The sequence below is a fragment of the Rhinolophus sinicus genome, chromosome 15 (assembly GCF_057876585.1).
Source record: "Rhinolophus sinicus isolate RSI-liver-muscle chromosome 15, RSI-T2T, whole genome shotgun sequence".
In the NCBI taxonomy this organism is placed as follows: domain Eukaryota; kingdom Metazoa; phylum Chordata; class Mammalia; order Chiroptera; family Rhinolophidae; genus Rhinolophus; species Rhinolophus sinicus.
In genome coordinates, this window is record NC_142515.1 from 129,726,625 (window position 1) to 129,754,501 (window position 27,877).

Here is a 27,877-nt window from a genome sequence, read left to right on the forward strand (position 1 = left end):
TGCGCAAGCTCGGGGCGAGGAGGGCGTGGCCGAGAGGGCGGCGAAGAGTCCGGCTGCCGAGGGCCGCGCCGCGCTGCGCGGGAGGCCTGTGTGCTGTCTCCTGACGTGTAGGGGCGGGAAGGCCCCGACGTAAGCGTCAGTGTAGAGATGCATCTCCGTATGGCGCCCTCACACCGCGCCCTTTCCTCAGTTCTAGCGGGTGTGCCGCACGGGTGTTACTGCTGTTTTGCAGGTGAGGAAGGCGACGTTTGGCCCCCAGGACGCTGCGGAGGCCGAGTGTCCGGCAGATTCCGTGGGGAAACACTGGATGGAGGGGCGCAGGTGGAGCGGAGGGGGAAGAAAGTTGAGCCACGAGCCGCAGTGAAACCGTGGAGACCTGAGAAGGTGACAAAAACTGAGACTGAGACTGTCCCACTTCGTAACCAATGGTGGTGTAACTACCATTGGCTGAAACAAAATGTGCTGTTGATTTCTTACAGCCTCTCCAGTTGTTTTAAACCCATTGCCTTATTTTTGTGGGTACAGAGGAAACAGCGTGTCCCCGCTGCCAGCCAATAAGCTTTCTTTGGAGAGGCAGCATCAAGGAGTGTTCAATGCAGGGAACCCAACTACTTGGGATCCAATTCTGACTCGGCCGTTTTCTAATTCTGTGACCCTAGTCCAGTTAGCCTGTGTGCTGCATTTCACTTACCTGCAAAACTGGACTGACAGACGTCTGTACGACGCTTAGGACAGTGCCCAGCCCGGTGTAGGCGCTGTTACCGACATGTTGCATAGTATTATTGTGTTTCTATTTGCTTCAGAGGCGTGGGCACTGGAACGCCTGTGGCGGCTCTATTCCTTTCTTTTGTCTCTTCTCACAGGTTTTTTTGTTTTGTTTTGTTTTGTTTTCTATCAGTGATACATTTTAGTCTCACTTTGGAACACTTGCAATTCATGTACGCAGTTATCTGTGAGGCCCTCCTGTGTTCCAAGACTAATTCAAGTGCTGGATAAGCCGGGCGGACAGATCCTATCCCTCAAGGAATTTATATTCTCTTTGGAGGGGACAAGCAAGCAGAATAAAACAAGCTCACATACTAAGTGCTATCCGAGAATGGGGATGCTACTTTAATAGGGGTATTTGCAGGAAGAGGTCACTTTGGAGAGGTGACCTTTGAGTTAAGTAAGTCCTTAGTGATGAGAAGGAACAGCCATGATACTATCTGGAGGAAAGGAAAAGTGTTTCAAGCAAAGGGAGCAACATTAGCCAAGACTGAGATAGGATGAGCTCGACATTCTCTGGAGACGGGAATTGTGAAGTAAAAGGAAAGTGCACAGAAATCACGTCCACGAGCTCAGATCGTTGACTGGTTTTCAAAATAAGGAAGGAGAATACAGGGTACAGGCCATTTAAGTTCTTTAACAACATAAGTTCGTATTTATAGTACAGTTTCACAACAGAATTCCTGGCTAAGTTCATCATTTAAGTCCTTGGATTCTTTTATGGACATTTAGTCATTTCTCTTTCCCTTCAGAAATGAAATAGGCCTTTATTGAAACCGTCTATCCTGGGAGGCAGTTTGGCTGTGGAAGAATAGACTTTGGCTTTAGATATCCTTCAGCTCAAATGGACTTTGGGTGAGTTAAATAATCCTACTGAGTGAGGGCTTCTTTAGGTTGGAAATAATAATTGCTTTGTGTTAAGTGGTGGGGATGAAAGCACCTAACACAATGTTCTGGACACGGTAGCTCTTCAGATGTTCATGTCCTTCTTGTACCCCCGCCTGCCTCTCCACAGCAAGTGGCAGTAGTTTGTCCTGTGATCTCACTTCTGTGATGGATCTAGGAAAAGGTGTAGAGTTTTCATTTGCTCAGTTTTTGGCATGTTGTGTGGAGTGATCACTTCCAAGCTTACTACTGCTGGACCAGAAACTGGAAGTCACATGACGTGAAAACCTATAGCCGTTTCCTTTTAGCAAACATGCATATAACACTTACCATGTGCCAGGCCCTAATTTAAGCACTTATAAATATTAATCCTAATAATTACTCTCTAAGGTGGATAAAAGTATTATTTTTTTTGGGGGGGGGAACCCAAGGCACAGAGAGTCACACAGCCTAGGGTCACAGCTAGTGAATCCTAGGAGCAGGATTCATACCCAAGCGGTCTGTCTCAAGAGACTGTATTCGTAACCGCTGCGCTGCACTGCGTCTCGTAAATGGGAACCCATTTCTGTGCCAAGTGGGTGATCTTCGCCTTAGCCCTGAACCAGTTCTTTTGCTGTCTCTGTGGGGATCTTGACTTCCTCTCTTGAGTACTTTACAGTTGATATTATGTAGAGAAGAAAGCTGCTGTTATTAGATTATCTGAACTCAGTTTCTTGTGCTTAGGCTTGGCACGCAATTAGAAGTACAGTGATGAAGTAGGTAGGGCTCATTAATGCAGAGACATGAGGAGGTCCAACTGTAATTCCATAGCTTGCACACGGGAGAGAATGCGACTGGCACTGAGCTGCTAATAACGAGCCAGAGGAGAAGCTGGACGTGCAAAAGTGGTGTTGGCTCTTCATGGAGAGACACAGAATACGTCATTTGTACAACCTTAGCCACTCTTTCAGCCCCAAAGCCCAGGGATGTTGCACCTATATCATTGATTGACTCTTTACTCAAGTTAATGATTTAAGAGGGAAAGTTTCTACCTTATTTCCTGTTTTCCTCCTTCTTAAGTTGCCTAGGAAGGGAGGCTTAGGTTGTTTCAGAAGCAGCCACTTCAGGAGAAGTGGGAGAACCCCAGACGATGCTGACTCTATGTGCGGTAACAGTGGACAGCCAGGCCAGAAGGTGGTAGGTGTCACATCTCTTTAGCGAGCAATGCAGCATTATTTTGAGAGAGAACTTCAGTGGTGGGCAGCCTCTGAGATGGCCCCCGTGTTGCCCACCTCCTGGTATTCGGGGCCTATGTAATCCTCCCCCTTTCAGTGACCTGCCTCTAACCAACAGATATCTCAACGTGGAGGGGATGACACGTCTGTCATTAGATTGCAGAGAATGTAACTTCTATCTTGCTAGAAGATTCAGTCCCTTGTTGGGTTTATGAAGCAAGTTTCTATGTGAGGGGGCCACACATGGCAAGGAACTCAGGGTGTCCTCCATCCAACAGCCGTGTAGGTGTTGAGCCCCACAATCCACAGCCCACATGAAACTGAATACAGCCAACCATCACGTAGGTGAGTTGCAGACAGGTCCATCCAAGTTGCGCTTTCAGATGAGACCCAGCCCTGGCTGATGTCTTGATTGCGTCCCTGAGAGAGGCCGTTAAGCAGACCTCACTGGGCTCTGCCTAGTTTCCTGACTCATAGAAACTTGGTGATGAATGTGTGTTGTTTAAGCTGCTAAGAAGCAGTAGGCAGATAAAGCAATTTCTAGAACCAACTCTCTGAGGTAAGTACTACTTCTGTCTTTCATGTTTCACTGGCCTGTTTCCATCTTGTTGATAGTGCAAAGAAATCTCCAGTTGACATTCTTTGCAACTTCTGAGTTTATCAAAAGGCTGCTGAAACACTTTGCGAAGGAATTTGTGGTACATAAAATGCTAGATCTGTGTCACTGAAGTGTGCTTTCTTTAGTGACCAGGACATTTTTTAATGATCTAACGAGTTGCCTGAAAGGAAAGCCTGGTTTGTATCTCAAGAATCTTGTTCTACTTAAGTACTAATGGACTAGAACTGTAATCTCTACCACTGGTAGTAAAAATTGCGGGGAAAAAATGACTTCTAGGACGCAAATGGAAAAGCCTTGGCCAACTTTGCTTTTACTTTAAAAAGGAAATAAATAAACTGAGCCTGAAAATGTAGTTTGTTGAAAGTCATTGACAAAAATCCATCCAGCTATGGACTTTTTAATCTGATTCAATAATGTTATCTGAAAAGGCAGAATGTATATTAGAATCTCAGTTATGAGTACTTATCTGTAAAAGAAATATCAGTATCTGCTTATAAATGGACTGGGAGGGAAGATTGAAATTACAGAGATTATATATTATGTTTGATGGTGGTATTTTTCTTTAATTATCATTTGATACCACTGGTAAAAATTGGATTGTGAAAGAAGTAAAAATCTGTAAAAATCTAGTCATTTATATTAGTATTTCCTGTGGTCCCACTATGTGCCAGGCTCTATTCTAAGCACTGGGACAATGCAATACACACATTAGTCACAGTCCCTTGGAGCTTATGTTATAGAGACAGGTGGACAGTCCAGTCATCTGCAGACAAGCACATGAATAATGGCTGACAGTGGTAAGTGGTATAAAGAAAAGTAAAGCCAGGCCAGGGGAAGAGGAGGGTCAGGAGGGCATAATCAGGAAGGAGCGTCTCCGATGAGGAGGCCTGAGAAAGTGGGCACGAAGCAGTACGTAAGTGGACTGTGGCGTTCAAGATGATCAAATAGGATGTGAGCAAGGTTGCTGGAGACAAATAAGGCGACTTCTTTGAGGTTCTTTAGCACGTACTTAGCACATGTGGACGTGGTTTCATGAGCAGGAGTTTAATGGATACGGAGCGCAGGCTCCAGAGCCAATGGCCTGGATGAACTTCCAACTGCAGCTTACGAGCTGGGTGACCTTGGGCAAGGTGTAAACCTTTCTGGAAAAAAATGCGGCTAATAATACTCTCATAAAGTGGTGCTGAGGATTAAATACTACGTGCAAAGCGCTTGGAGTAGCTCTCAGCCCACATTTAGCAATAATAAAGATTAGTTACAGTGACTGTTCTTACTAAGTTTCCTCCATTACAATACTTATTCTTTATTAAGGGAGATCAACACATGTCACTCTCCAGGGATACAACAATATACCTTTTAAAACGCAAGGGCTCTAGCCTTCACATTGGCAAGCTCAATTTCCTAAGTAGCTTTCCTGGTTTCTGGGAAAGTTTCAGCACAGGAACCCAGAAATTGCTTCAGAGACACACTACGTATAACATACATTGTTAAAACAAAGGGATAAAGAAGTGGGTGGGTTCTTTGAAATCATCTAAGAATGTCACACATTTTTTAAAATGTAATTTTTATAGGTGGATCAGGCATAGGCTTTGACACCAGGCAGCCTTGAGTTTAGATCCTGGCTTGGAAACTGGTGTCTCAGTCACATCATCTTACCTCTACAACAAGGAGCTGTTATAGCTGACTCTCATTAGCGCTTATTATATACCAGATACTTTTCTAAGATGTTTACATACGTTAGCTCCCTTAATCTTCACAACCCCTTTAAGGTAGATGCTATGTTACCATCCTCATCTTACAGGTGGGCAACATGAGGCAGAGATCAAGTGACTTTCTCAAGGTCATAAAGCCATGTAAGTGACAGAGTCAGGATTTGAATGGGTGCTGTCTGGCTCCAAGTCTGTGTGCTTAAGCCGTATACTCTACTGCCTCAGAGGTAGAACTGTACTAAAAAAGGGGGTTATAACACAAAGTAAGTGCTCAATAAATATTTGCTGAATGATTGACTATGCAAACTCATACCAAATTATATCACAGTAAATAGAATACTTGCATACTCTGTTATGGCTGAATAATTCAATTATTTTTCATCTTAAAGTTTCCCTGGTGTATATTGCATCAGCTTGGTAAATCCATTAGTCTAATGACCTATTAATAATCCATTCTGAGAGGACATTGGATTACCTGGCAAACCGTGTCAGTGCTGAGCCCGTGATGGCCCCTGCTGGTCACCTCTGGCGTTTCCAAATGCTCACAGACCGTCTGTTGGAGAGTCTTTTAGAATGTCACTTGCCCATCACTTACATCTTTGCATTTTTGGAATTCGGGGAACTACTAGTTCTCTCCGTGGTGAAAATCTGATTTACATTACTGGTATACTTCTTTAGTGATGGAGACCACTAGAAATTGTCACATAAATTAGTTTTTTATTAAAGTAATGGGGTGATTACATTGTACTCAAAAAGCACTTCAATCATGCAACTAGCAACTCCTATTTCAAATCTATAACTGTTTCAAATTGTGGGCTGAACCAGCATAAAATAAGATTACTCATCCGTTAGGAAGTTTTCCAACAGGAAAATTTAGGTAGGACATGAGTCATATAATCTGACATTCTTCTGCTATCTAAATAAATCCTTTTTCTTTAAACCATATGTTTTAAAGGAGTGGAAAAAAAGAAAATGTAAAATTTTTGTACGTTGAAACCCTTAACCAATCAGATCTTTTATATATTTGAATTTCTAAATTATAGCTGGACTTTGAAAATAGGTCAGTCATTTTCTTTGCAGCAAACCTTTCTAACTGCACTTTTTCCTTAATATTATCTGATCATTTAAGTATAGCAAGGAAATTAAGCTATGCATACTTTTGTTTTCTGTCTAGTTGCAATGTCGAAAGCAAAAGCTAGTAAAAAAAGCTCTGAAATATTGTATAGTCCATGGTCTTACAATTTCAAAGGCCAATTGAGTTGTTAGGAAGCTGAGAATTAAACTTCATAACTTCATTTGGTCAATTAGCCTTTTGTCTTTATCATTTACATTTAACATGATAATAAGTTGCTTCCATGGGGAAGTTTGGCTACAAAGGAGAATCAGGGTCGCACTGAAGTGGATTCAGCCTGGGCCACAGAACATTCCGTTGCACCCAGCCCCTGCTCTCTTTCCTCTGTTACGTTTGGCCTGATGAGGGCTGTGGATGAGCTGCAATGCAACCGCAAAGGATGGGGTGATAAGAGAAGGAAAACAGAGCAGACCTAGGTGATCTTAGGGAACACTAACCTCTTATTTGAGGATAAAGTGTGTGAGGCTGTGTAGATGCATGTAAGAGTTTCTGTGTGCGGGGGTGGAATTTAGATGGACTTATACCTCCTTGTTGTTAAAACCAATGAAAACTGAGTCTCTTACCTGGTTTTTCTGTATCATTTGATATCATTAAACTTCTTGACATACTTTTCCCCCATGACTCGCATGACCTTCTTGAAATACCTTTTTCTCTTGAATTTGGTGACGTCTAATTCTCCTGATTTCTGTACCTGTTTGGCCATTCCTTTTCAGTCCCTTTTGAGGATCCGTCTTCCTCAGTTTATTCTCTGAAATGTCTGTACCAGAACAATCTCCTTTTATACGCTCTCCCTGGGTTTCCGCTCCCATGGTTTCAGTTTCCAGCCAGTGCTGAGTACTCGCACACATCCTGTACCGCCCAGACCTCTCTGGGCTCCGGAGGCCTCCCGTGTTCTATGGACATTTCAAATTCACTGTGTCCACAACTGCACTCACCTCCTTTCTGCCCAGACTTGTTCTTCTTTGTGTTCCCTCTAGTGAATGACAACAGACCAGTAGCCAGTAAACCAGGGTGTCATTCTTGATTCCTTGTGTAGCTGATTTTGAAGGAATGTAATTATGTACATAGCGTATGAAAACAAATGCAATTTAAGTACAGTTGCAGTGTTGCACATTTACTAATCCATTGACGGGAAGAGATCACAATTACCTGCTATAAATACTTGATGGAGTGAGTGATTGCTTTAGCTTAAGTGAGGCAAGGCAGCCACCTAGAGCTAGAGCAGAGGTGACCCACTTGACCCGAGTTCCCTCTAGAGGGCGCTGCTGCCACTGACAGTCTCCAAGAGCCTGCTGCAGGTGAAAGGTGAAAACGGAAGCCAGTTCTTGCCACTGCCTGCTATACCTATATCAGGTTTACACCACCGCTCAGGAAGAGCTCGGATGAAACAATCTGACTGTTTAGAAACACTGGACTCTTAGATCTTCACTCAGACTTGGAATCAGCAAAGCCATGTCCATTCTCCTGGGGAGAAAACAAGGTAGGTATCTTCTCAACTTCCCAGAGCTGCAGAAAGCCTACCTCATGTAATCATTTTTATTCTGTGGAAAACTTTCAAGTACATAATACAGGAATACATTCTTCTTTTACAGAAATACATTGAATTTGGTGCTTAAATTCCAGCAATTCAGATATCTTTTAAAAGGCTCCCAATCCCAAAGGAAAACTTACCAGTTTCTGTCTTTTCAGACCTTTCTCTATGCATATCGACAGTTATGTAGACCAAACAGTTCTTGAAAGGTGTGTCAAAGTAAGAAACGTCTCAACCTGTAGAGAATTTGTATGAGTTTATTTGAGCCAAGCTGATGACGTGCTGGGAAGCAAGATCTCAAATGCTCCCCAGTAATCAGGTTTTGAGAAGGCAGTTTGAAACTGCTTTTCACAGAGAAGGTGTATCAGTAGATGGAGAGGTTTTAAATGGCAGTGCTTTCAGCTTTATCCTGAAGGAACTACAAGCCAGTTGATTAACGTCATGTAAAAAGAAATCCACAGCAATAATCCCAGGAAAGAAGTACATAAAACTTAAACCAGTGAATATCTTAGCGTAGCGGGAGTTTGCCCCTTAATTTTATGGAGATGCTGTATGTGCCATAGATAAAAACCAGGGAGCAATAAAAACAAAGTCTGCCTAGCAACTAGTTGGGAGCGGGCTCAAGCATCAGGTTCATGTCTGTCTGAACCCTTAGAAGGCAGCCTGCAGACCTGCACTGGGTGGCTTCACCCTGTGGCCAGTCCCCTCTCGCTATGACGTCTATTTTGGCTCTAGGCTTGTGACACCAGGCAGCGAGGTTCATCCTGTCCCTAAGCACAAAGCAAACGCGCTCATTTGATTGGCCCCGACTATAAAAGCCCTGTGCTTCTAGCACATAGTCTGTGGGGTACTTAAGAGCTTCCAGCAGAGCCCAGGGATAGAAACACGATGCTGGGGCTGAATTCTCCCCACCCCTCACTGTGGGCGTCACACTGCTGGGGGAAGAAACGGGAACAGCTGGAGCGAGACAGGGCCCTTGGCAGCAGAGCTGGTGTCAGAACCCAATTTGGCAACACAGAGCACCATTGGCAGTTACAGCAGGAGTGCCAGGTCCTTCCCAGCTGCCAGGAGAGAAGGACCGTGGGTGGGCGGGGAGGACAGGAGACCAAGTGAACAACGCAAGCCCATTCCCAAGGAGGGCTCGGAAATACGCAGTGAGAAGATGCCTGCAGACTGTGACACATTAGTGGCTATTCTGTGTGTGTGGGAGGGGGTGTCACAGTCTGTATAAGTGAAGTACAGAGAAGGTGTGGTTGGTGTGCCTGAGGAGCTGTGTACTTGACACTCAGTGATAAACTTCCAAGATGGGCTTTGCTTGTGGGCTCACTCTGACTCCACACAGGACGTGTAGAGACCAGTACAGGGCTCTTAGCATCTCTGTAACAGGACACTCTCAGCACAAAGAAGGAACCCATTAGATCGGCAAGGCTCTTATGTGACTTCAGGTCCAGAAGAGTCTTGACTTTCAGGGAGACATGGTGGTGGAACCCCAGGGATCCATCCACTAAGCTTGCCACAGCACATGAAGTAGTGCAGTTTACCAGATATGATTCCTAAGAAATGCCATGTCTAAATATGACTGAGCGACCTCCTGCTAGGAAAAGTGAAATATCAGTATTTAGTATACTGACTCCTTTCAGTAGTTCACTTAACAGATTGTGACCCTCCATGTAGATCTGCCACTAAGTGTCACCTCGTCACAGACACCTTCTCCATCGCTTCTTTCCCACCGCTCCTTGGCAATGGGCGTTGTTTGATCCTTTACCTTTTCGTTCCACCACCCACTACAGTCCTTTTTCTCGGCTGCCCAATAAAAAGCAGTGAGGCCAAAAGAAACCAACTAGAAAGCCTTGAAATCAGTGTTTATCGCAGTTTCATTTTACTAATCTCCATTCTGCTTGTTTTATGTCACTTTGATACATAGAATACTAAATTATATAGCTCTTTTCTATATTTTGCACCATAATTGTTATCTATTTCTTTGATCTCTAAATGCAGTCTCTTCTTAAGCAGAAAATAAAAACTCCTTACAGTTGAAGACGCATCTTTTATTATTTGATGTTCCATCTAATGCATAAAGGGTGAACTGGGGACAGTACAGAGTTAATACCAAGGGTTTTTATTTTTCCTCCGTGGTGCCTGAGACAGTTCATGTGCATTCAGATCATAAAGACTTTGTGTTGATCTGTTAGATGACAGCGTATTTTGACAGACTCAGTCCTGGACAGGCTGTCTGACTTCTCTCAGCATAGTGTTACTAACATGCTCTCCAGATCTAGATTTTTATGATGTGATAATAATAACACCAGCTCACCCCCAAATCACTACTTTATTCTGTTTTGGGTTTTGTTTTTTTCCTGAAATCTTCTGGACCATAACAACAAAATATATTTGAATGAAGAGAATTGATGCAGTTAAATTGAAAATAGTTCTAAATGACTGTTTGGACGTCGAGTGTGCTGTGCTCATCTTTGAAAACGAATCAGCAAATTGTAGTCATGTCTCTCACTTTGCTGGAATGGAATTTGTGCACTTTGTAGAAAGCACTTCATTCTAAATTGAAGGCTGTAATTGGGATCAAATTAGATCATATCTATGAAAGTGCCCTGTTCATTGGTCTATAAATATATGTCATTAGTATCATTAGTTTCTAACAAGCTTCCTGGTGATGCCGCCTGCGGAGCACAGGGAACACTTTGAGCAGAAAGGTTTAAGCCTTCATAAAATGTGCTGGTTAGAAAACCAGGGAAAAGAGAACCGGATAAAGCCAAGAGCGATGTCCTTTGGAGTGCAGACTGCCCGTAATCCACCAGCACAGCAAACATATGAAAACAGAGAGAGACAGAGACATCATCTTACCTTTATGTCCTATTGGCCTTTGTTTTAAATTTGAAACATTTTATTTTTCGATTCAATTGATTTCAAGAAACATTTCCTGAGCAACGACTAGGCTAGTTGGGCTCATACTGTATAACTTTTGTACTTTGCACCCCTAAACATGAACACACACAGCCCCTAGGAGCACCTGAATAATTCCAACCGAGTGTGAGGATGGGGCGGGGGAGAGGGGTGTTTCGCGCCAGAAGACAAGCAGTCGAGGATGCTTCCTAGGACGTTTTGGATCACAATCCCCCTAAAGCTTTTTGAAAAACTGTATTCCCCCTAAAATAATTTAAATTGACATCTGAAACATTTTTATTATTTAAATCGTAGCAAAAGTTGTGATGGCATATTGCAAATATCTATATTTTAAAATAAAGCTGTTTTGTCGCTCTTCAGTGGCAGTGTATGTAACACAGTGATTTGAACCCCTCATCACCCATTTAAAACATCAGTAAACAAGCTCCTTGTCAACAGTCAGAAATTTCTCATCGTTCCTACTTCTCTTTCAACTTCCATTTCTATTATCTGTCCTATAGATTTTTGTTTTAATGTAATAGGCTTTTATGTTTAAAGTCTTTTGTTGGCAACTTTATAATGCTTCCTCATATCAAATATATATCCTCTGACTATATGTGTACAACAAATGTTTGGGTTGCCATCATTATAAATATGTAATACACATTTGATTAGAACAGCATAAATTATGTATTTGATAAACAGTTATCCTATGACTAGTAGTCGGCACAAACGCCCTGAACTATTCACAGAAGAGGCCCAGAGCGAGATGCTTTGGGGTCTTCCGTCCAAGTTAGCGAACGAGCACACAGTCTGTCAGGCTCACGTCTCACAGTGAGAGGGGTTTAGGCCTCGGACCCCACTTCCGTAAACCTCAGGCGCTGAGAGGGGCAGGGAGCTCTTATTTGGCTGTAACAATAGAGGCTTCTTGGTGGCGAGATGACTTTCTGAGAAAAAAGGAGCAGCTGGAGTTTGGGAGGCTGATAGCAGCTGGAAGCCTCGCCGCCGCCGCTGTGTTTTTCATGTGGCTCATTGCTGGGCTGCCTAATGGGGTGGGGAGAGAAGAGCCGCTGAAGCCATTCAGCCAACAAAGGGGTTGTTTCTTGTCACCTAGAAAATAAAATGTATTGGGAATGTATCTCTTAATGAGATGGACAGGGGAGGATGTGTTATGGTGCCTTGATCAAAGGAATTGCTGGAAGGGTTGTTTGTTGGTTTGGCCATGCGTAATATTGTGATTAGGAATAGGTAAGAGAGATGTCTTTCTTGTTAAAGCGGGAAGAAATTTGGAAAGAGGAGTATGAGAAGAGACCCTTAACGTATTACTGAATGAAACAAGCCAGTGTGAAAAGGCTGCATACTGTATGATTGCAGCTATATAAAATTCTGGAAAAGGCAAAATTGCAGAGATAGTAAAAAAATCAGCAGTTGCCCGGGGTTGGGGTTGGGGGAGAGGTGAACAGGCAGAGCACAGAGGATTTTTTGGGCAGTGAAGCTATTCTGTATGACAGGATAGTGGTGAGTACACATCATTACACATTTGTCCAAAGCCATAGAATGTACAACACCAAATGTGAACCCTACTGTAAACTGCGGATTTTGGTTGATAATGCTGTTTCGGTTGGTGTAGGTTCATGATTTGTAACCAGTGTCCCATCGGGTGGGGACATTGATGGTGGCAGAGGCTGTGGGTGTATAGGGGTGAAGGGTGTATGGGAACTCTGCTTTCCACGCAGTTTTGCTGTATATCTGAAACTGCTCTAAAAAATAAAGTCTGCTTAAAAATGAGAGAGAGAGAGAGAGAGAGAGAGAGAGAGAGAGAGAGAGAGAGAGAGAGAGCCTTGATGATTGGCATCTTCTTAGGCACATGATTTTGGGAAAAAGTACACGGAAGTTGAAGATCTGGACGTAACCATAAAACTTAGCACGCTCATGTGTCCTTTGGAAAGTCTTCATACACCCGCAGACATGTCTGAGACCTAGTTAGAAGACCTCTGCTCTAAGGTTATGAAAGGGCACATAGACGAGAAATGTAGTAGGAAAGTTGAGTTATTCACTGAATAAATGGTTTGGGGAAAACAGGGTAGTCATATGGAAAAAAAAAAAGGATGATTTCTACCTACACCCATCAAAGCTTAAATTCTGGATGTATAAAAAATTTAAATATTAAAAAGTTATAAATCTAATCGCAGAAACATGACCTGGAGAGTAGTAGGTGTTGATTAGTGAGGTAGGCAATTAAACTTACAGCTGGTTTGCGTAGTCACAAGAGGGCTCGGAGGTTGGCACTGTCTTTGATCCATTAACATCTGACTTATGAAATAATAAGAAGAAGAATAGTTAGCTTTCATTAAGTACTGGCAGTGTTCTAAGCTCTTTACATGTATTAACCCATTTAATCTTCACAACAAACCGATGTAATGGGTATTGTTATTACCCCCATTTTACAGATGAGATCATTGAGTCACAGATAGATGAGGTCACATGCTAGTTAGGAGGGAAGCCAAGATTCATGAATTCAAGCAGCCTGGCTCCAGAGCCCAGGGACTTAAGTAGAACGCTGTGCTGTGAAGCAGTGCTAATTCTATGTGCTTTTTAAATGCTGGCTATATAGGTCAATAAATAGTACATCTTGACAATGTTGTATCTTCAGTGATACGTTTAAACAATTGTGCCCTTACTTTAGAAAAATTTCAGAGAAAGACTTTTTCATTTAATAGTTCACTGAAGAAACATAAGATTATTTTATCCCTTACATATTTTACTAACTGGAGAGTATAATTTTGACATCTTTTCGAGGCTTATTTCACAATTTAATTTCATGGTATTTTAAAAAAATTGCAGTGTGTAGAATAGCTTTACAAACACCCTGCCATTATGCATGAATGTTTTGCAAGCATGGTTATCAGTAGTTTACCATGGAGGGATGGGCAAACAATTGTCCTTTAAATTAATATGTTGCTTGTGTTGAAGTTGAAAGCAAATGTTGTCACATTATTTCCATAGTAGAGTAAACCTGCAAACCTTATTAGAAAAAAGCATGAGTACCAAACAGTACACCAAATACACTAGCATTATAATACTGTCCTGAAATAATTATTATGATGTTAAAGAAGATATAAAATAATAGATTGTTAACTGCTTGATAACAAAAATACTCAGTCGTCTTTTGTGTTAAGTAATCTTTCAGAAGACATCCATTTTTGTTCAAAATGAGATGAAGACTACTAAAGCCTTTTACTTGGGGTAGTGGGAAAGTAGAAAGCTTCACTTGCAAGCCTGTACAATGGAGTTGTATTTAATCTGAAAGAGAATAAAAGCAGTGCGTGCAATTACACTGTACATGAGGTCCTGTCCTCTGCAGCCCACCTGGAAGGGCTTATTAATAGCAGTCTTCCTCTCACACTCTTGCTTACTTAGAAAGGATTTGGGCCTGATCAGAGAAGCTGAAGAGTTATACGGTATATCTTCTTGGCAGCTGGCAGAATTCCTTGTGCGTCAGTCCATTTAATTTAAAAGAGAATTTGATAAACCTACAGGTCGCTACAGGTCGAAGCTGTCTCAGGTTGGAGCTCAGGTTTTCTACATAACAGAAAAAGCAAAGGAGGAGACATAATAATTTTGTGGGGAAGAAAGAGTTAAAAGGAGCACACGCCTGAATTTACCCCAACAGCCACGCAGGGCCTTTGGGAGCAACAGAAACATCTACTGGATATTTGTTTGCTCTGTTGTCTAAACTCTCCCTCTCATCTCCCGTCAGTAAATTCTGTGTTGATGCGCCGTGCTGTGTGGGGTGATTTTCTCTTTAGAGGGACCTGTGTTGTGCTGAGTTCTGCTTTACGGTTTGCACATAGCGGAAAGGGGTTTGCTTTCAGGAACCGCGGATAACGTAGGTTACACATGAATAGCTGCTTACTTTAAAAAGAAAAATGTCGCGGCTGGGGCTGAGCAGTGAGCAGTGGTTAACTAACCTCTTCTGTTAATGCGTCAGAGGCCCTTCCCGGAGCCAATTGCTCTCCTGAAAGGAGCTCTGGGTTCCAAGCCGACCCGGTCATCGTGGCAGCTGGGAGCAGTTCACCCAGATTATCTCACTCTTCCACTGCCCCCGGTCTGGGCAGTCAAACTGATAAGTCATTTGAATTTCGGAACTAGAAGGAACAAGGAACTAACTCAGGGAAGAGAAGCACAGAGAAATGCCCAATGTTATATGGCTCTCGCTAGCGGGGCATGAGGGACGGTAAGAACCCAGACCTCTTCATTTCTAGACAGTGTTCTTTCCACAGCACCAGAAAATCAGAAGAAATTCAGAGAAGAAGGAGGAAAAATCATGCTGGTAAATATAGCAAAGGCTTCAGCAAAGGGATGAAACTGAGATACAGCTGTTTTCCTCTTGCAACAGACTTTTTACTTTTCATCTGACAAAATACACAAGATAGAAAATATAGGCAGCAGGCGCTGAGTTTTGTATCATGAGTTGTGTGTGCGTCTCTGCTCCTAGGTGAGAAACGGTGCAGCCACCAGCTGGGTGGGTGGAGAAGCAGTGCTGGGGTGGTAGATGGAGTCACAGCCACCAGCTCCGCCGTACAACACATGAAGAGATGGTGATTGCGAGGCCCCCACAGAGGGCCAGGTGTGCGTCAGCCAGTGAGGAATATGCACTTTCTTCAGATGTCACAGCCTCGTTGTCGGTATTGAGTGATGGCTGTAACAGCATCACTTAGGCAACGAACGTATCCGAGATGGCGGAAAAGAAAACTTCCGGATGGTGTTAGTATTCTGCTACCTCTAGTTTCAAAAACACCCTGAACACTCCCTTTTTACAGTGTTTCACGGGTCATAGAAAATGGTAGGACAATCTCTGTTGCTGGGTTTATGGTCCATTCTTGAAAAATGCTTTCTTTATAGGCTGCTCTCTCCATGGTGCCGATCTTCTTGGTGTTTAGATGCTCAGAATCGTTAAGCTAAAAGAACGCACATATGAGTGAGGCGATGAAAAGAGACTGGCTCTCCTGAGCCAGCAGTCGCTAGTCTGAAGTAATGGTTTCAGTGGGGAGGGCTAGAAGATTCCTTGGATGGATTCACAGTGGCTTCCAGACAACTGGTGCAGAAGCCAGAGTGAAGCTGGTTTATGGTGGGGATGACAGAAGGAATATCCAGATATGTTTCCAAGTGGAGGACGTGGAGTCTCCTACCAAGAGTTTCTTTTATAGCTCCCAACCAGTGTTTATGACAATGGGCCTTCTAGTGTGACACATTCCAGAGGCAATGGCATCCTATACCTTAACCACAGTGGAATTGGCCCCTGTAAATACAGAAGACCCCAAGGAGACATAGTTTTCATATATACTACATAGCATTGTATTCTTCTGCATTTAGCATATTTACACTCTGCACAAACTTGTTCTTCAGGAGGGATATGTGTATGCCTTCCTAGAGCCAACATAGATTATTTGAATGTTTTAGGTCATATGGAAAGCTCCTGTTTTACTCAAAATAACTAAAAGATGTCTGGAAGAGTGGTACATACAGACAATGGAATAGGTATTAGTCAAGGATATCCAGATAAATAGAAGCACCAATAGGACATAGAAGATTTCTTATAATGAATTGCCTCACACAACAATAATGGAGGCTGAAAATTTCCAAGTCCTGCAGTCGGCCGGCTGGAGACCCAGAGAGCTGATGGTGTAGTTACGGTGATCACGGGTGCTGGGGACAGAGACAAGGGCTCTGCGTGACACTGGGACCCACGTCCCCAGAACAGTTTCCTTCCCCTGAGTTACATGGGATACGTGGGAAAGAGAGAAATACCTGGCAAAGCAGGATTCTATTAATAAGGAAGAAAGATGGATGAGGTGCTTAGTGGGCAAGCAAAGCTGTCCAAGGTCACCAGGTAGCAAGAGGTGAGGCCGGGGCCCTGTCAGTCCCTAGGACTTGAAATGCAGCATTGTACAGTAGAGTGTGCTAGAGTATGCAGGGCTGGGGCCCAGGTCTGTCATGGCCAGCCTGAACCACTGTGTCTGCCTACGTGCATCTGGGGACGCCTTGGGTCCCCACATCGGGGAATGCAGGCCCTAGTTGTGGGGCTCACCAGATCTTACAAGCTGGCATTTCACTAGGGAGTGTGGGTTACAGACAAATTCTACTTTTTCGCAATCCGTTTTCCCCTGGGGCCGGCCAGCTTTAGCCTCCTGCACGTGTACACGCCGCTGCAAACCCCAGCTCTGACCGTTACCAGCTCGTACAGAGGTTTGCAGACCTTCCATTAGCGGTGTCAGCTTCACCACTGCCGTTGCTAAAGTGCTACCGAACACAGGATGTACTGCTCTGTAATGCTCAGATGTTTCCTTTTGCTACATGACATCATATTGATCGAGTCTGGAGTCAGCCACAGTCACATCGACTTTTTCCAGGGTTCCTGCTAACTTACTGGAAAGGGGCTAAATTAAAGAAATCGTGTTTGGCCATTACCACATCTGTCACTGAATATTTTTCTTTTTCAGTATTGACTAGACTTCGGCATCTTTTGTTGTGTTTTAAGGCATTCTAAACCAAGGACAGGACAGAGTTGTTTTGTTTGTTTGTTTCATAGAATTGTTCTTAGCGGTGAATTCTGCATTTCAGAGGCCACACACATGGGACCATCTTTCTCATACCCCTCCAGTAAACTTCTTCCTTAGATTTTCCTCCTTCCTCCCTCCCTTTTTTCCTTCCTTCCTTCCTTCTCACTGGAATTCCTAAATGGTTAGATGAGATTTAAGCAGCTTATCACATACATGATTAAAAGACCGCCTCCCCAGTCAGAGGTAAGGATGGAGGACAAAGCAGACAAGGTGTGGGGGGACCCCATTATAGTGGGGGGACCACTATAGAGTCTGTCGGCCATAGGCCGGACCTGGAGCTGCCCCAGGCGACAACCGGTTGCTAGAGACGTGAGGACAGGACTGAGGCGTGAAGTGTGACATGCGTGGTGGACGAGGCTCGCTGTGTCCAGTGGCAACGTACGTGGGGCCCGCTCTGTGGCAGGGCCATGGGCTTGGGGGTGGTGACGGCACAGCCTCCCTCCACTTTTCCTGTTTGTACACGAAGCCTGTCTTTTCAGATGCTGGAACCAGCCAGGCTCTTATCTATAGTGAGTGTCCTTTCTGCCTTCTGAAACGCTTGGGTGTTCTTCTGTGGATTTCTATTAATATGCACAGTTAGGCGGAGAAAGATTGTGTCATTTCTATGGAGTCATTTACAATATGAACTGAAATTCAGACCATCTTATAAGGTGTACAAATACAACTAGAGGCTGAAAAGCACTGGGAGCATCTAATAAATGTAATAAATTATTTTTGTGGCAGCAATATTATTTTAAATACAAATTCTATTGAGAGTGAATATGAGGATTTATTAGTTAATATTTATAAATCCATTTAAGCTGCTCTGATAAATGGGTAATATAAGTAGTTATGGTTAGGAAGGCTGAAATGGATTTGAGCTTGGCAACAAAGCCTTCATCTTTTGGCCTCTTTCCCCAGCGTTCTGCAGACAAGCACTGGCTCATCTGAACCTTCACGATCTCAAAGGGAGGACCTGGGATGTCTGTAAGCAGAAGGTATGTGTCTCTGACATTTGTTTCTTTCAAATTTGACACTCAAAAGTAAAACAGGTGGTCATTAATTTGATGGTCGTGCACAAGAGCCTGTGAGGCATTATACCCGGGGGTTGAGAGGACAGGCTCTGGGGCCACACCCCTCATTTCAGACCCCAGTTCTGCCTCTTGCAGGCTGTGTGGCCTTGAGCAGGTCACGTGACCTCTCTGTGCTTCAATTGCCATCCTTTGATGGTTTGGATAGCTAGATGGCAATGTGCCAAATGGCATCTGCCTTTCCCACCAAGCACCTTGGTGACTGTGGGTGCTTCCCATGTGCAGAGTGTGCGGGTCGTGCCTTCTGTGTCACTGTGCCCACATGCGAGCTGCCGTTCACCGCTGTGCCTGCTGCAGCAAGGAGATTTACTGGAAAGCCAGTGGGCGCTCCCAGAATGGAAAAGGGCAGGAGGCAGGGATTCCCTGGAGGCAGGCAGTGAGGGCCTTGCCTGCCCAGGTCACTCCCGGTCTGTCCAGCTCTCGGAGCTCCTCTACCACCAGGATGCATCTGACCTGTGAACATTTCCTCCTGTTCGGTCCATCCCAGGCCTCAGAGCACTGGAACCAAGGATATGTGGCTGTGTTTCTGAGAGGGCTCTGTGTCGTGAATCAGGAGAGGGTAAAAGACCCCCTTGGTTCCCATTACGGGAGGTGGCAATTGAAGCAGTCACTGGGACCTGTCCTCTTGCCAAGATTGACGTAAAGCGCAACATGTGGCACTTCAGTGGAGGTGTGTGTCTGCTCTCCTTGTGTACGGCTTCACATTTTCCTCAGTAACCTCGTGAGCAGTGGTGTGTCTGGCCCTGACTTGTAGCATTTGTGCACTTCCACGGGGCAAACACTCCCACTGTGGCCACGTCCAAGCCGCTCACATGACATCTGAACACAGTTGGGAAGAGATGTGCGATAACAAGCATGTGATTTGATGCTGTTTCAGCCATGCAGCTACAGCAGATGTAAATAACCTCAGATGCATAGAGAAGAGTGAAGTGTGCTAAAATAATTAGGAAATGATGAGTTCTGAGTGCTACTTTTGTTGTTAGCATAACTTATTTAATTGTAAGTTTATATGATTTAATTTTTAATAACAGCTATATTTTAACAAATGGCTTGCAAAATTTGGGGGGAAAAATTTATGAGCGCCAGCTCAAGCACACCATTGCAATAATGTGTGTGTGTGTGTGTGTGTGTGTGTGTGTGTGTATGAGAGAGAGAGACAGAGAGAGAGAGAAAGAGAGAGCGATTCCTTACACAGTAAGATACTTAGTGGTGAGACCTAGGACCTGGCAAAACACATTCTTATTCAACACCCCACTCATTTTCTATCCTCACAACGAACCCAAGGAAAGGTAAGCAAGGTGTGTTACAAGGGAAGGGACTGAGAGCCAGAGACCTGAAGTGACCACTGACAGGTGGGGCTGAGACTAGAACTGGGCCTGAGATTTCCCATTCACGGCCTTTTCCATACCATCCTGCTTCTTTGAACCCCTTGCCATCCCTGGAGCAGCCGTTTCTTAGGCAGCCTATTAAATGATCTGGAATGTGTATGTCAGGCCTTTCACCCTGAATTCAGCCCAGGGGGCTCTCCTGTATCTTCACAAATAAAGAATGAAATAAAGTTGGAAGCCCACAGAGTGGGCAGTGATAACCTGTAGTATTGGCAGCTCTGAGAGGCTGTAAGTTGGCCCCCACTCCGCCCCCCCCTCCTGTTCACATCCTTGGACTCCTGCAGTGACTAGTACGGAGGCCTGACCTGTGTGACTAACAGGATGTCCCAGGACTTCTGAAGCTGGTCATAGAGGGCGCTGCAGCTTCTGCCTGGTTCCCCTGGTGAGCTAGCTCTGGGGGAAGCCAGCACCGTGCTATGAGGACACCCAGGCGGCCATGTGGAGGAGCCCACGGTGGGAAGGAACTGAGACCTCCCGTCACCAGCCAGCCCGATTGCCAATCCTGTAGGTGGGTCCTTCAGCTCCAGAGGGCTGTAGCCTGGCTGACATCTGATTGTCACCTCATGGGAAGCCCTAAGTTAGAATCACCCCAAGTGCCCCCAAATTCTTGACCCACAAACTGTGAGAGATGACCAGTGTTTATGTTTTAAGCCAATAAGTTTTGGGGTGATTTGTTATACAGTAGTACCATGTTTCCCCAAAAATAAGACCTAGCTGGACAATCAGCTCTAATGCATCTTTTGGAGCAAAAATTAATATAAGACCCGATATTATATTATATTATACCCGGTATTGTACTATATTATATTTAAAATAAGACCGGGTTTTATATTAATTTTTGCTCTAAAAGACGCATTAGAGCTGATTGTCCAGCTAGGTCTTGTTTTCGGGGAAACAGGGTAGGTAAGCTGGGCTTCTTTCCAACCTGCACCCTATGGGCTACGGCTGCTCATGCAATACAGAGAGATAAGGGACTTAAGGAGTCCCTTGTTTTCTGTTTCATTTTGGTTTTGTTTCCCACCAAAGAAATTGAATTTCAAGTCACATTTGAAAGCTTTGTACAATACAACTTTGGAAGGCGCTTTTCTAAATGACCTGTTGTGGGTAGAAAAGCACCTGTAGGCTGAGTTCTTGTGCCGCCCTGAAGAGCACGGCCGCTTCAGCGGGGATTCGCTCCGGCTGCGTGAGTCACCTCGTCCACAGCCGGTTCACCCCACCTTCACGGTCGCCTCTCATTCATTTGGTTCCCTGCGCCATGGCACCGCCTGCCCTTTGGAAAAGCGAGGACAGGGGGAACAACGGAAGAAATGAATTAGGAAGAGAAAGGGCGGGGGACCCCACTGGAGTTGGGGCTGGAAATCTTAAAATCATTTGCAAAACACCAGCCCCAACATTCGCTGGGAGGCTGTGACCTCCTCTGCTGGCGTCCCCGCCCGTTGAAGTCCGCTGCTAGAAAAGCCCACTCCCGCGCAGGAGAGGAGCTCAGCGAAGCAGGAGGCTCTCTGCCTGCGGGGAGAGAGGGGCCGGGATCCCTTCAGCTCCCAGGCGCGTTTCCTCCGAGCTGCAGGAGACCGGAGGCGGGAGCCAGGCCGGCCGTGCGCCTCGCCGCCCGCTGCACCCCGCCGCCGAGCGCACCCCGCCGCCCAGCGCCGGCGCCTCCAGCATGGAGTGGGAGCTCAACTTCCTGCTCTACCTGGCGCTCTTCTTCTTCCTGCTCTTCTTACTTTTCCTCCTGCTCTTCGTGGTCATCAAGCAGCTGAAGAACTCTGTGGCCAGCACGGGCGGGGCGCTCCAGCCCGGGCGCCTCTCGCTGCACCGGGAGCCTTGGGGCTTCTCCCACGAGCAGGCAGTGTGACCTGAAAGGCGTGGGTCTGGCGGGGGGACGCGGAGCTGCGCGGGCTACGCTGGGTCTCGGCCTCGATTCTCTGTGGGCACTGCCTCCCGGGTGCCAGGGCCAGGCTGGGCTGCAGCGCCGGGAGGTGGGTTCGGGTGTGGGAGGGGTGGGCGAAGAGGCGAGCTTCTCCGTTCCTCCGCGAAGCTCCGGGCTCCCGGCTCCCTCACTCGGGTGCCGGCGACAGCGGGTGCACCTGTCTGGGCTGGCGCTACGGGGAGAGGTGCAGAAAAGACCGGAGTTCAGCCTTTGGAGCCGGAATGGCTTTGGGCGCCTCCAAGCTCCTCTACCCAGTCCAACAGCGTTTTCGCTTGTCCCCAAGGGGTGCGAAACGAAATTATTCAGATTATTCAGCACAGCACTTCCAAACAAAACCTAATGTCAACTTAAATATCCAGATTATTGAGAAAGAATGTGGGTTTGGGGCCGGGAGGCAGGGCGCACTTGAAGTATCGGAAACACTGCTTCAAAGATCCATGCGCTCTGATGGATGCTAAATGCGGCGCGACTGGCCGTGCTGGGGAGACAGGATTCCCTAGCCCGTCTTTTATGGGGAGTCTCTTCCTCCCCTTGATCCCTACGTCCTATTCTAGCCGCCGACCCACTTGGTGCCTGGGGTTGCCTCGCTCGTGGATTTAGAACCTGGAACCGCTGGAGCGCTAATGAGAGTCCTTTGGAGATGCCGTGGGGTTGCCACGGGGCTGGGGTGCTGTCGAAAGAGGAGCTGTTTGCACGTTGTAGAGCCACCGGGGAAAGGACTGGAGGAGCCAGGCGTGTTCCAGGGCACAGCACAGAGCGTTCGCGGGAGGATTGACAGGCGGAGTGGACCTCACCGGTGTGCTCCGAGCACATCTGGGCATAGTTAATTTGGGAAATAACTTTATCTTTCAGATGCTTTCCCTTAGATGTACATCATCTGGAGCTCTGGAGCCGAGCTGCTGCCCTGGGCGGGTGCACGGAGGATGGAACCCTCAGTTACAGCCTGGTAACAGGGGACCTGAATGGAGGGGGCCCAAACAACCAGAGGTGGACGTTTCCTGCGAATGGTAAGCGGGGACCACCCTTGGTTTTACTGTGTCCCTGTTTATGGCTGAATGTATGAAGACCCAGGTCCTAAACATAAGTGAAAGGTTAGGATGGAGGAAATGGGTGCAATGAAATAAAGGGTTCTCTCCCGCTCAGAACCGGTGAACTGCTCCTGGAACCAAGGAGCCAGACTGGTCCCTCACTCAAGGCAAGCACCAGTGGCCAGGGAGATCATAGAAGTTAGAATGGGAAGCTGGGGCGGCTGCAGTTATAATCATCAGTCCGCTCTTGACGTTGAAATAGGCTATGCAAATATCATTTCCCTTCAATAGGGAAAACTTGGGTTCAGTCATGTTAGGGTGGGATAAACTGTCCATGTCAGGACTGTAATACTGAAAATAGTTATTAATTTTTTGGCACAAAAAAGACCATGTTGAGAGGCTGAAAACAACAAAATACTAAGTTTTGCCTAAGTTGAGAATATGAAAGTGGAGTAGAAGACAATTATTTTGATAATTCAAGGGAAGGAAAAAATAGTTTCACTTTGGGGACTAATTTTGAGAAAAGGTTTTGGCCTGAGACATTCAGATAGTTTCCCACATTTTCTGCTTCACTTTGCTAGAACAGACCTGGTCAGGTCAATGAAGTAAGTGGCTTGTTTTCAATATAATGTCATGAGCAAGTCCTCACTTATGTGTACACCACTCGTGGTCAGAGCTCTCATTAGGCTTGATCTGAATCCCCACCTTGAATCCAGAATCAACCGCGGTGAATGCATATCGTACTTTGAACAATACTTCTCTCTGCAGGGCGTTCAGTTATAGGGGTGTGTGGTTAACAGGGACGCTGTAGATGAGTGTGGGGGTGCTAATGAGCAATTATAGTTGTTTATAAGGATGGAAAGCAGTCACTTTGCACTTTAATAACTGGGATGCACCTTCTTTTAACCTCCTGCGTGACTCCCTGGTTTGTCATCCTTTCTTCTTCCCAGCAGGGCCACTGGTCCAGAGGTCTAACCACCCCTGACACTGTGACACTGGGGTGAGTAGTTTGCTGCCACCCCAGTACTAAGCCCATCTCTCTGCTCATTCCACCGACTTGGTTTCTTACCAAAGGAGTGATTGCCTTTCTCTCTTGTGACCAGTGCCATTTTATAACTTCCTTGCAATCCAATGAATTACTGAGTTCCCTTTTAGCCAGAACAACAACAACCAAAAAACAACAACAACCAAAAAAACCCGAATACTTATTGCTGTTACTCTGTGTCTGCCTGGAATTTGGCCCTGCCTTTGGGAATTCAGGTTCCTCACGTTGGCACTCAGAACTTGGTGCCCTGGGTCTCTTGCCTTGTTCTTGCTTTGTTAGACGTGGCTTTTGAAACTTGGACACCTGTGTTTGAGCTGGCTTTTTCTACTCATTTACTGCGTCATCGTTTCCCAAAACCCGATATAGACTGATCTCCCAGGTTAGGGCTACTTCTGAACCCATGTTTTTGCTACCTGCATGCACTCTTGATCAAAAGCTCTGATGCCCACAGTGGTCTAGGTCCCAGGCTTGTACGTGATGGCTCCGCCATCCCCTGACCACATCCTGGTCCTTACAATCACTGTACTGAATCTAATTTTGACGACAGTGTGCGTATGAGGTTGACATTGAAATATTTGAAAAGCCAGGAACATTTAAAGCAACTGCTCATTATACACATATAACTTGATTATTGACGATGCCTATGTTTGATTTCCAACAAAAGGTTTTTAGTGACTCTTCGGCAATGTTAGAAGTCATGGGAATTTCTTGCATTCTAATGAAATGGCCATAATTCAATTATTATGTAACATTAGCATTTTCCTTCAAGTATTCTTCTTTCACTCTTGTCTCTAAATTTCAGCTGCTTAAAATGACTTCAACTCTTGTTAGGGTAATTTCGGTTGTTTCTCTGATTTCCGAACTTGTAAGTGCTATGAATCTGCAGTTCACCTTGGAAAGAGAACTATTCCAAGTTGAAGGTGAATGACCTCACACGTTCTCCAAAATGTCTAATAAAGTAGATTCCTAGTACATTCCTACTTCAGTTTTAGGGCACAGCTGTAGATACAGGACTGGTGCCATCTGGTGTAATTTCACAGAATCAGAGGGAATTCAGCCAGAGTGGGCCATGCGCTGGCTTTTCTGGGAAAGACGTGCTGCCAAGATTTGTTTTGGATTCACTTGCAGGGGTGAGAACTTGGAATTACATGAGTGCAAACTATGCAGTACCCCGTTTTTAGGCTGGCATTTTATATTTCCAGTTCTGTCTGTAGTTTCAAAATAAATACAAAAAGAGTTAAGTTTTTTTAAATGGCTGAAATTTTAAACATTGTGGAATGGTTAAACCGTTTAGGATTGTGGGAAATGCTTCCTTTTTCTAACTCGTCCTTTCTAATCTAGGGACGTTTAGGATAGTGATGGTACTAATGCAGTAAGTATCAGCATGTACTGTGCTAGGTCGTCACTGGCACAGCTGCTCTGAGGCACTGGGGCTGACGTACGCTAAATCCACAGTTAAGTCTGCTCTGGGATCACTGGGAAATCTCGGCCCGGTGTCCGTGTCACATGCAGGGCGGATTGAGTGGTAGATGTCTGGTGCTGATTTTTGGTTGTTGTTTGAATCAGTGAAATAAATGCTCAATTCTCCATTTCTCACTTTGTGTACACAAAGTAAAGTTACGCATTAAGTAATGATCTGATTAACCATCTTAATAGTTAGCATCTTACCCTATAAGAATTTGGGTAATCAGAAGGGCAGACCTGTGTTTCGAACAGCAATCAGAACATAATGGGCACTCAGAAAACTTCCAGATGGGTTAAGCTAAAAATGCTTATTTTCATTAATAACAGCTATTTTATATAAGCCGAACCATTTCCTCCATTCTTGATCTGTGTAGACATGGGTGGGTTCAAGTTGACATTTTTGTATTCAGCTTTTGTTTTATTTATATGACTCTGAAGTTACTTGAACTTACTGAATATGTATAGATTCTTCAGGCAAGATATGTTCTACTTTCAGATGGAAATCTTGCTTTCCTATTGGGAATCCAGGTGGATTGCTATCTCGAAGTTACTGCACTGAACAGTGGCTTAAACAAAGCAGGGGTTTTGTTCTCTAGTAACAAGGAGGTTGGGGTAGGCGATTGCTGTGTTGGTTCAGCAGCTCACAGATGTCAGGGTCAGGGTGGCCCCTGGGGTGCCCTTGCCTTTCCCTCAGGTGGCTGCAGTTCCCCTAAAGAAGCTGGAGAAGGCCAAGGGGCATGCCAGTTCAAATTGCTCCCTTTTAGAGAGTTTTCTCAGCCGCCCAACAACTGCTTGCATCTCCGGCCAGACTGTGTCACTGGCTACTGCTATCCGCAGAGTGGCCTGAGAAATATAGTCTTGGTAGCTGGGCATATAACTGCCTTCAACAAAAATCTGAGTTCTCGTCATAAGGAAGATGATGATGGATCTGGAGTGAACAACTAATTTGTGTCCTGGCTACAAAGTACAGCTGTAAAGGCGCACAGCTTCGGGGCAGATCAGCACTCTAGCCCTTCACAGCTGGCAGCCCACCCAGCACTGCTGCTCTGCTCCAAGAGAGAGAGGAGAGACAGAGAGAGAGAGAGAGAGAGAGAGAGAGAGAGAGAGAGAGAAGAGTGAAGACGGGCTAGGCTTTCTCGCCAGCACTTGCCAGGACTGAGCTGGGCTCTTAGCCAATACACTTGCCCACAGCAGGATTTTCCCGAGGAGGACCCTGGGAACGTGCACACTCCCTTGGTGGGCATACTCTCTTCATGGAGGTTCGGAATGGCGTGAAGAACATTCCTACCTTGCTGCTTCCTCATCGGCTTCACTTCTCTCTTCTCCAATTTTCCTGACAGATTTTTGGAGGAGTCTCGTTTGTGTGTGTGATCTTCATACAAGGATCATCCCTTTCGTGCCCAGAGAAGGGTCTTACGTAAAGAAAGCTGCTTTACGCCCTTTTGTGAATCCACTACCAATCTAGGAATCTCCTGGGTGAAAAACTGCTTCTCAAAACTGCTTCCATAAGCAGCCCACACCCTGGCTAAGCAAAGGGAGAGGAAACACTTCCCACGTCCAGGGCTGTTCAAAAGAACTTTCTGTGATGACAGAAATGTTCTCTGTCTGCACTGTCCAAGAGGGCAGTCCTTAGCCCCAGTGAACACTTGAAATGTGGCTAGTGTGACATTTACATAAAAAGTAAATTGTAAGTAATGTAAATGCAAGTGGCCACGTGTGGCTGGTGGCTGTGGTGTGGCACAGCGGGGCACACACGTCGTCTTTCTTGCACTTTAGAGCCAGCTGGGAGGGGTTTGAGCCAGCCCTGCGCCAGGCATCCCGGCCAGGTCTTCGCTATTCCGCCTTGCCGTTGAACTTGTCTTCCAGAGGAAAAGGAAAAAATGGAACTAAATTCAAGATGTTCACTTGACATCTGTTCATTGCACGCATAATGCAGAGGGGTCTCCTGGGAATCGGTCCTGTGATTGATTTTAGCGATTATTGATAATGGGAAAATGGTGGAGCTGATCCACGTAGCATTCCTAGAGAACATTGTACGTTCCTAGTCAGATTACGTCAGCAGAGATTATTTTGTTCTATTGTGCAATTCATTCTGTGTTACTTTATTTTTGTTGTATTGTTGCTGCTAAATGATTATTTTGTGTAGGTTTTTCAAAATACTTAGTGGTTTATATTTTTTAAATGGCTGTGAAATAAAAAAAAAATAATTATATGTTACTTTGTGTGTGTGTGTGTGTGTGAATTATTATTACCCATACACTTATATTTTTTAAAGAGTTAATTGGGATGAGCTTAGTAGATAGAAGGGAATATTTATTTTTATATTAGATTTCCTTTTAAATGGGCACGTCTGTATGCCAATTAATGCATCTTTTTAAAATATGAAATGACTCTTTCATTGTATTCAGAGTGAGTGTAAAACAGGAGGGTGGTAATGGCAGTGGGATCATTCTTTTATCAAATGTCTGGTTGTTTATTTACACTGAGCATTACTTGGATCTTATTTCTTTACAAGTGCCTAGTTTTGAGTTGTCTTTTATTATCGAGTTGTAGGAATTCTTGAAATATCCTAGACA

The 27,877-nt window shown here is 45.0% G+C and overlaps 1 protein-coding gene across 9 annotated transcripts; it reads left to right on the top strand.

Moving 5' to 3' along the window:
* The first annotated feature begins 10 nt into the window (after positions 1-10).
* On the top strand, positions 11-27,518 carry LOC141572763 (uncharacterized). Of its 9 annotated transcripts, none has more exons than XR_016019096.1 (5): positions 11-5,284; positions 5,755-7,804; positions 18,277-18,353; positions 22,617-22,771; positions 26,642-27,518. XR_016019096.1 is itself a non-coding variant. In XM_074338549.2 (5 exons), the coding sequence occupies exons 1-4, from the start codon at positions 148-150 to the stop codon at positions 23,765-23,767; spliced, it is 342 nt and encodes a 113-aa protein (XP_074194650.2). In that variant the 5' UTR covers positions 15-147; the 3' UTR covers positions 23,768-23,792; positions 26,642-27,518. The 9 variants fall into 9 exon arrangements, 2 of the variants coding, with proteins under 2 accessions (XP_074194650.2, XP_074194652.2); XM_074338549.2 differs by lacking the exon at positions 5,755-7,804 and adding an exon at positions 23,743-23,792 and having other exon boundaries at positions 15-232; XM_074338551.2 differs by lacking the exon at positions 5,755-7,804 and adding an exon at positions 23,746-23,792 and having other exon boundaries at positions 15-232.
* The last annotated feature ends 359 nt before the right edge of the window (positions 27,519-27,877 follow it).

Bases quoted from the DNA above. Each gene is read 5' to 3' on its own strand.
- LOC141572763 (XM_074338549.2), top strand. From the start codon at position 148: ATGCATCTCCGTATGGCGCCCTCACACCGCGCCCTTTCCTCAGTTCTA. The intron at 233-18,276 runs GTGAGGAAGGCG...CTCTTTCCCCAG, and splicing joins GTGTTACTGCTGTTTTGCAG to CGTTCTGCAGACAAGCACTG. The intron at 22,772-23,742 runs GTAAGCGGGGAC...TCTTCTTCCCAG, and splicing joins GTGGACGTTTCCTGCGAATG to CAGGGCCACTGGTCCAGAGG.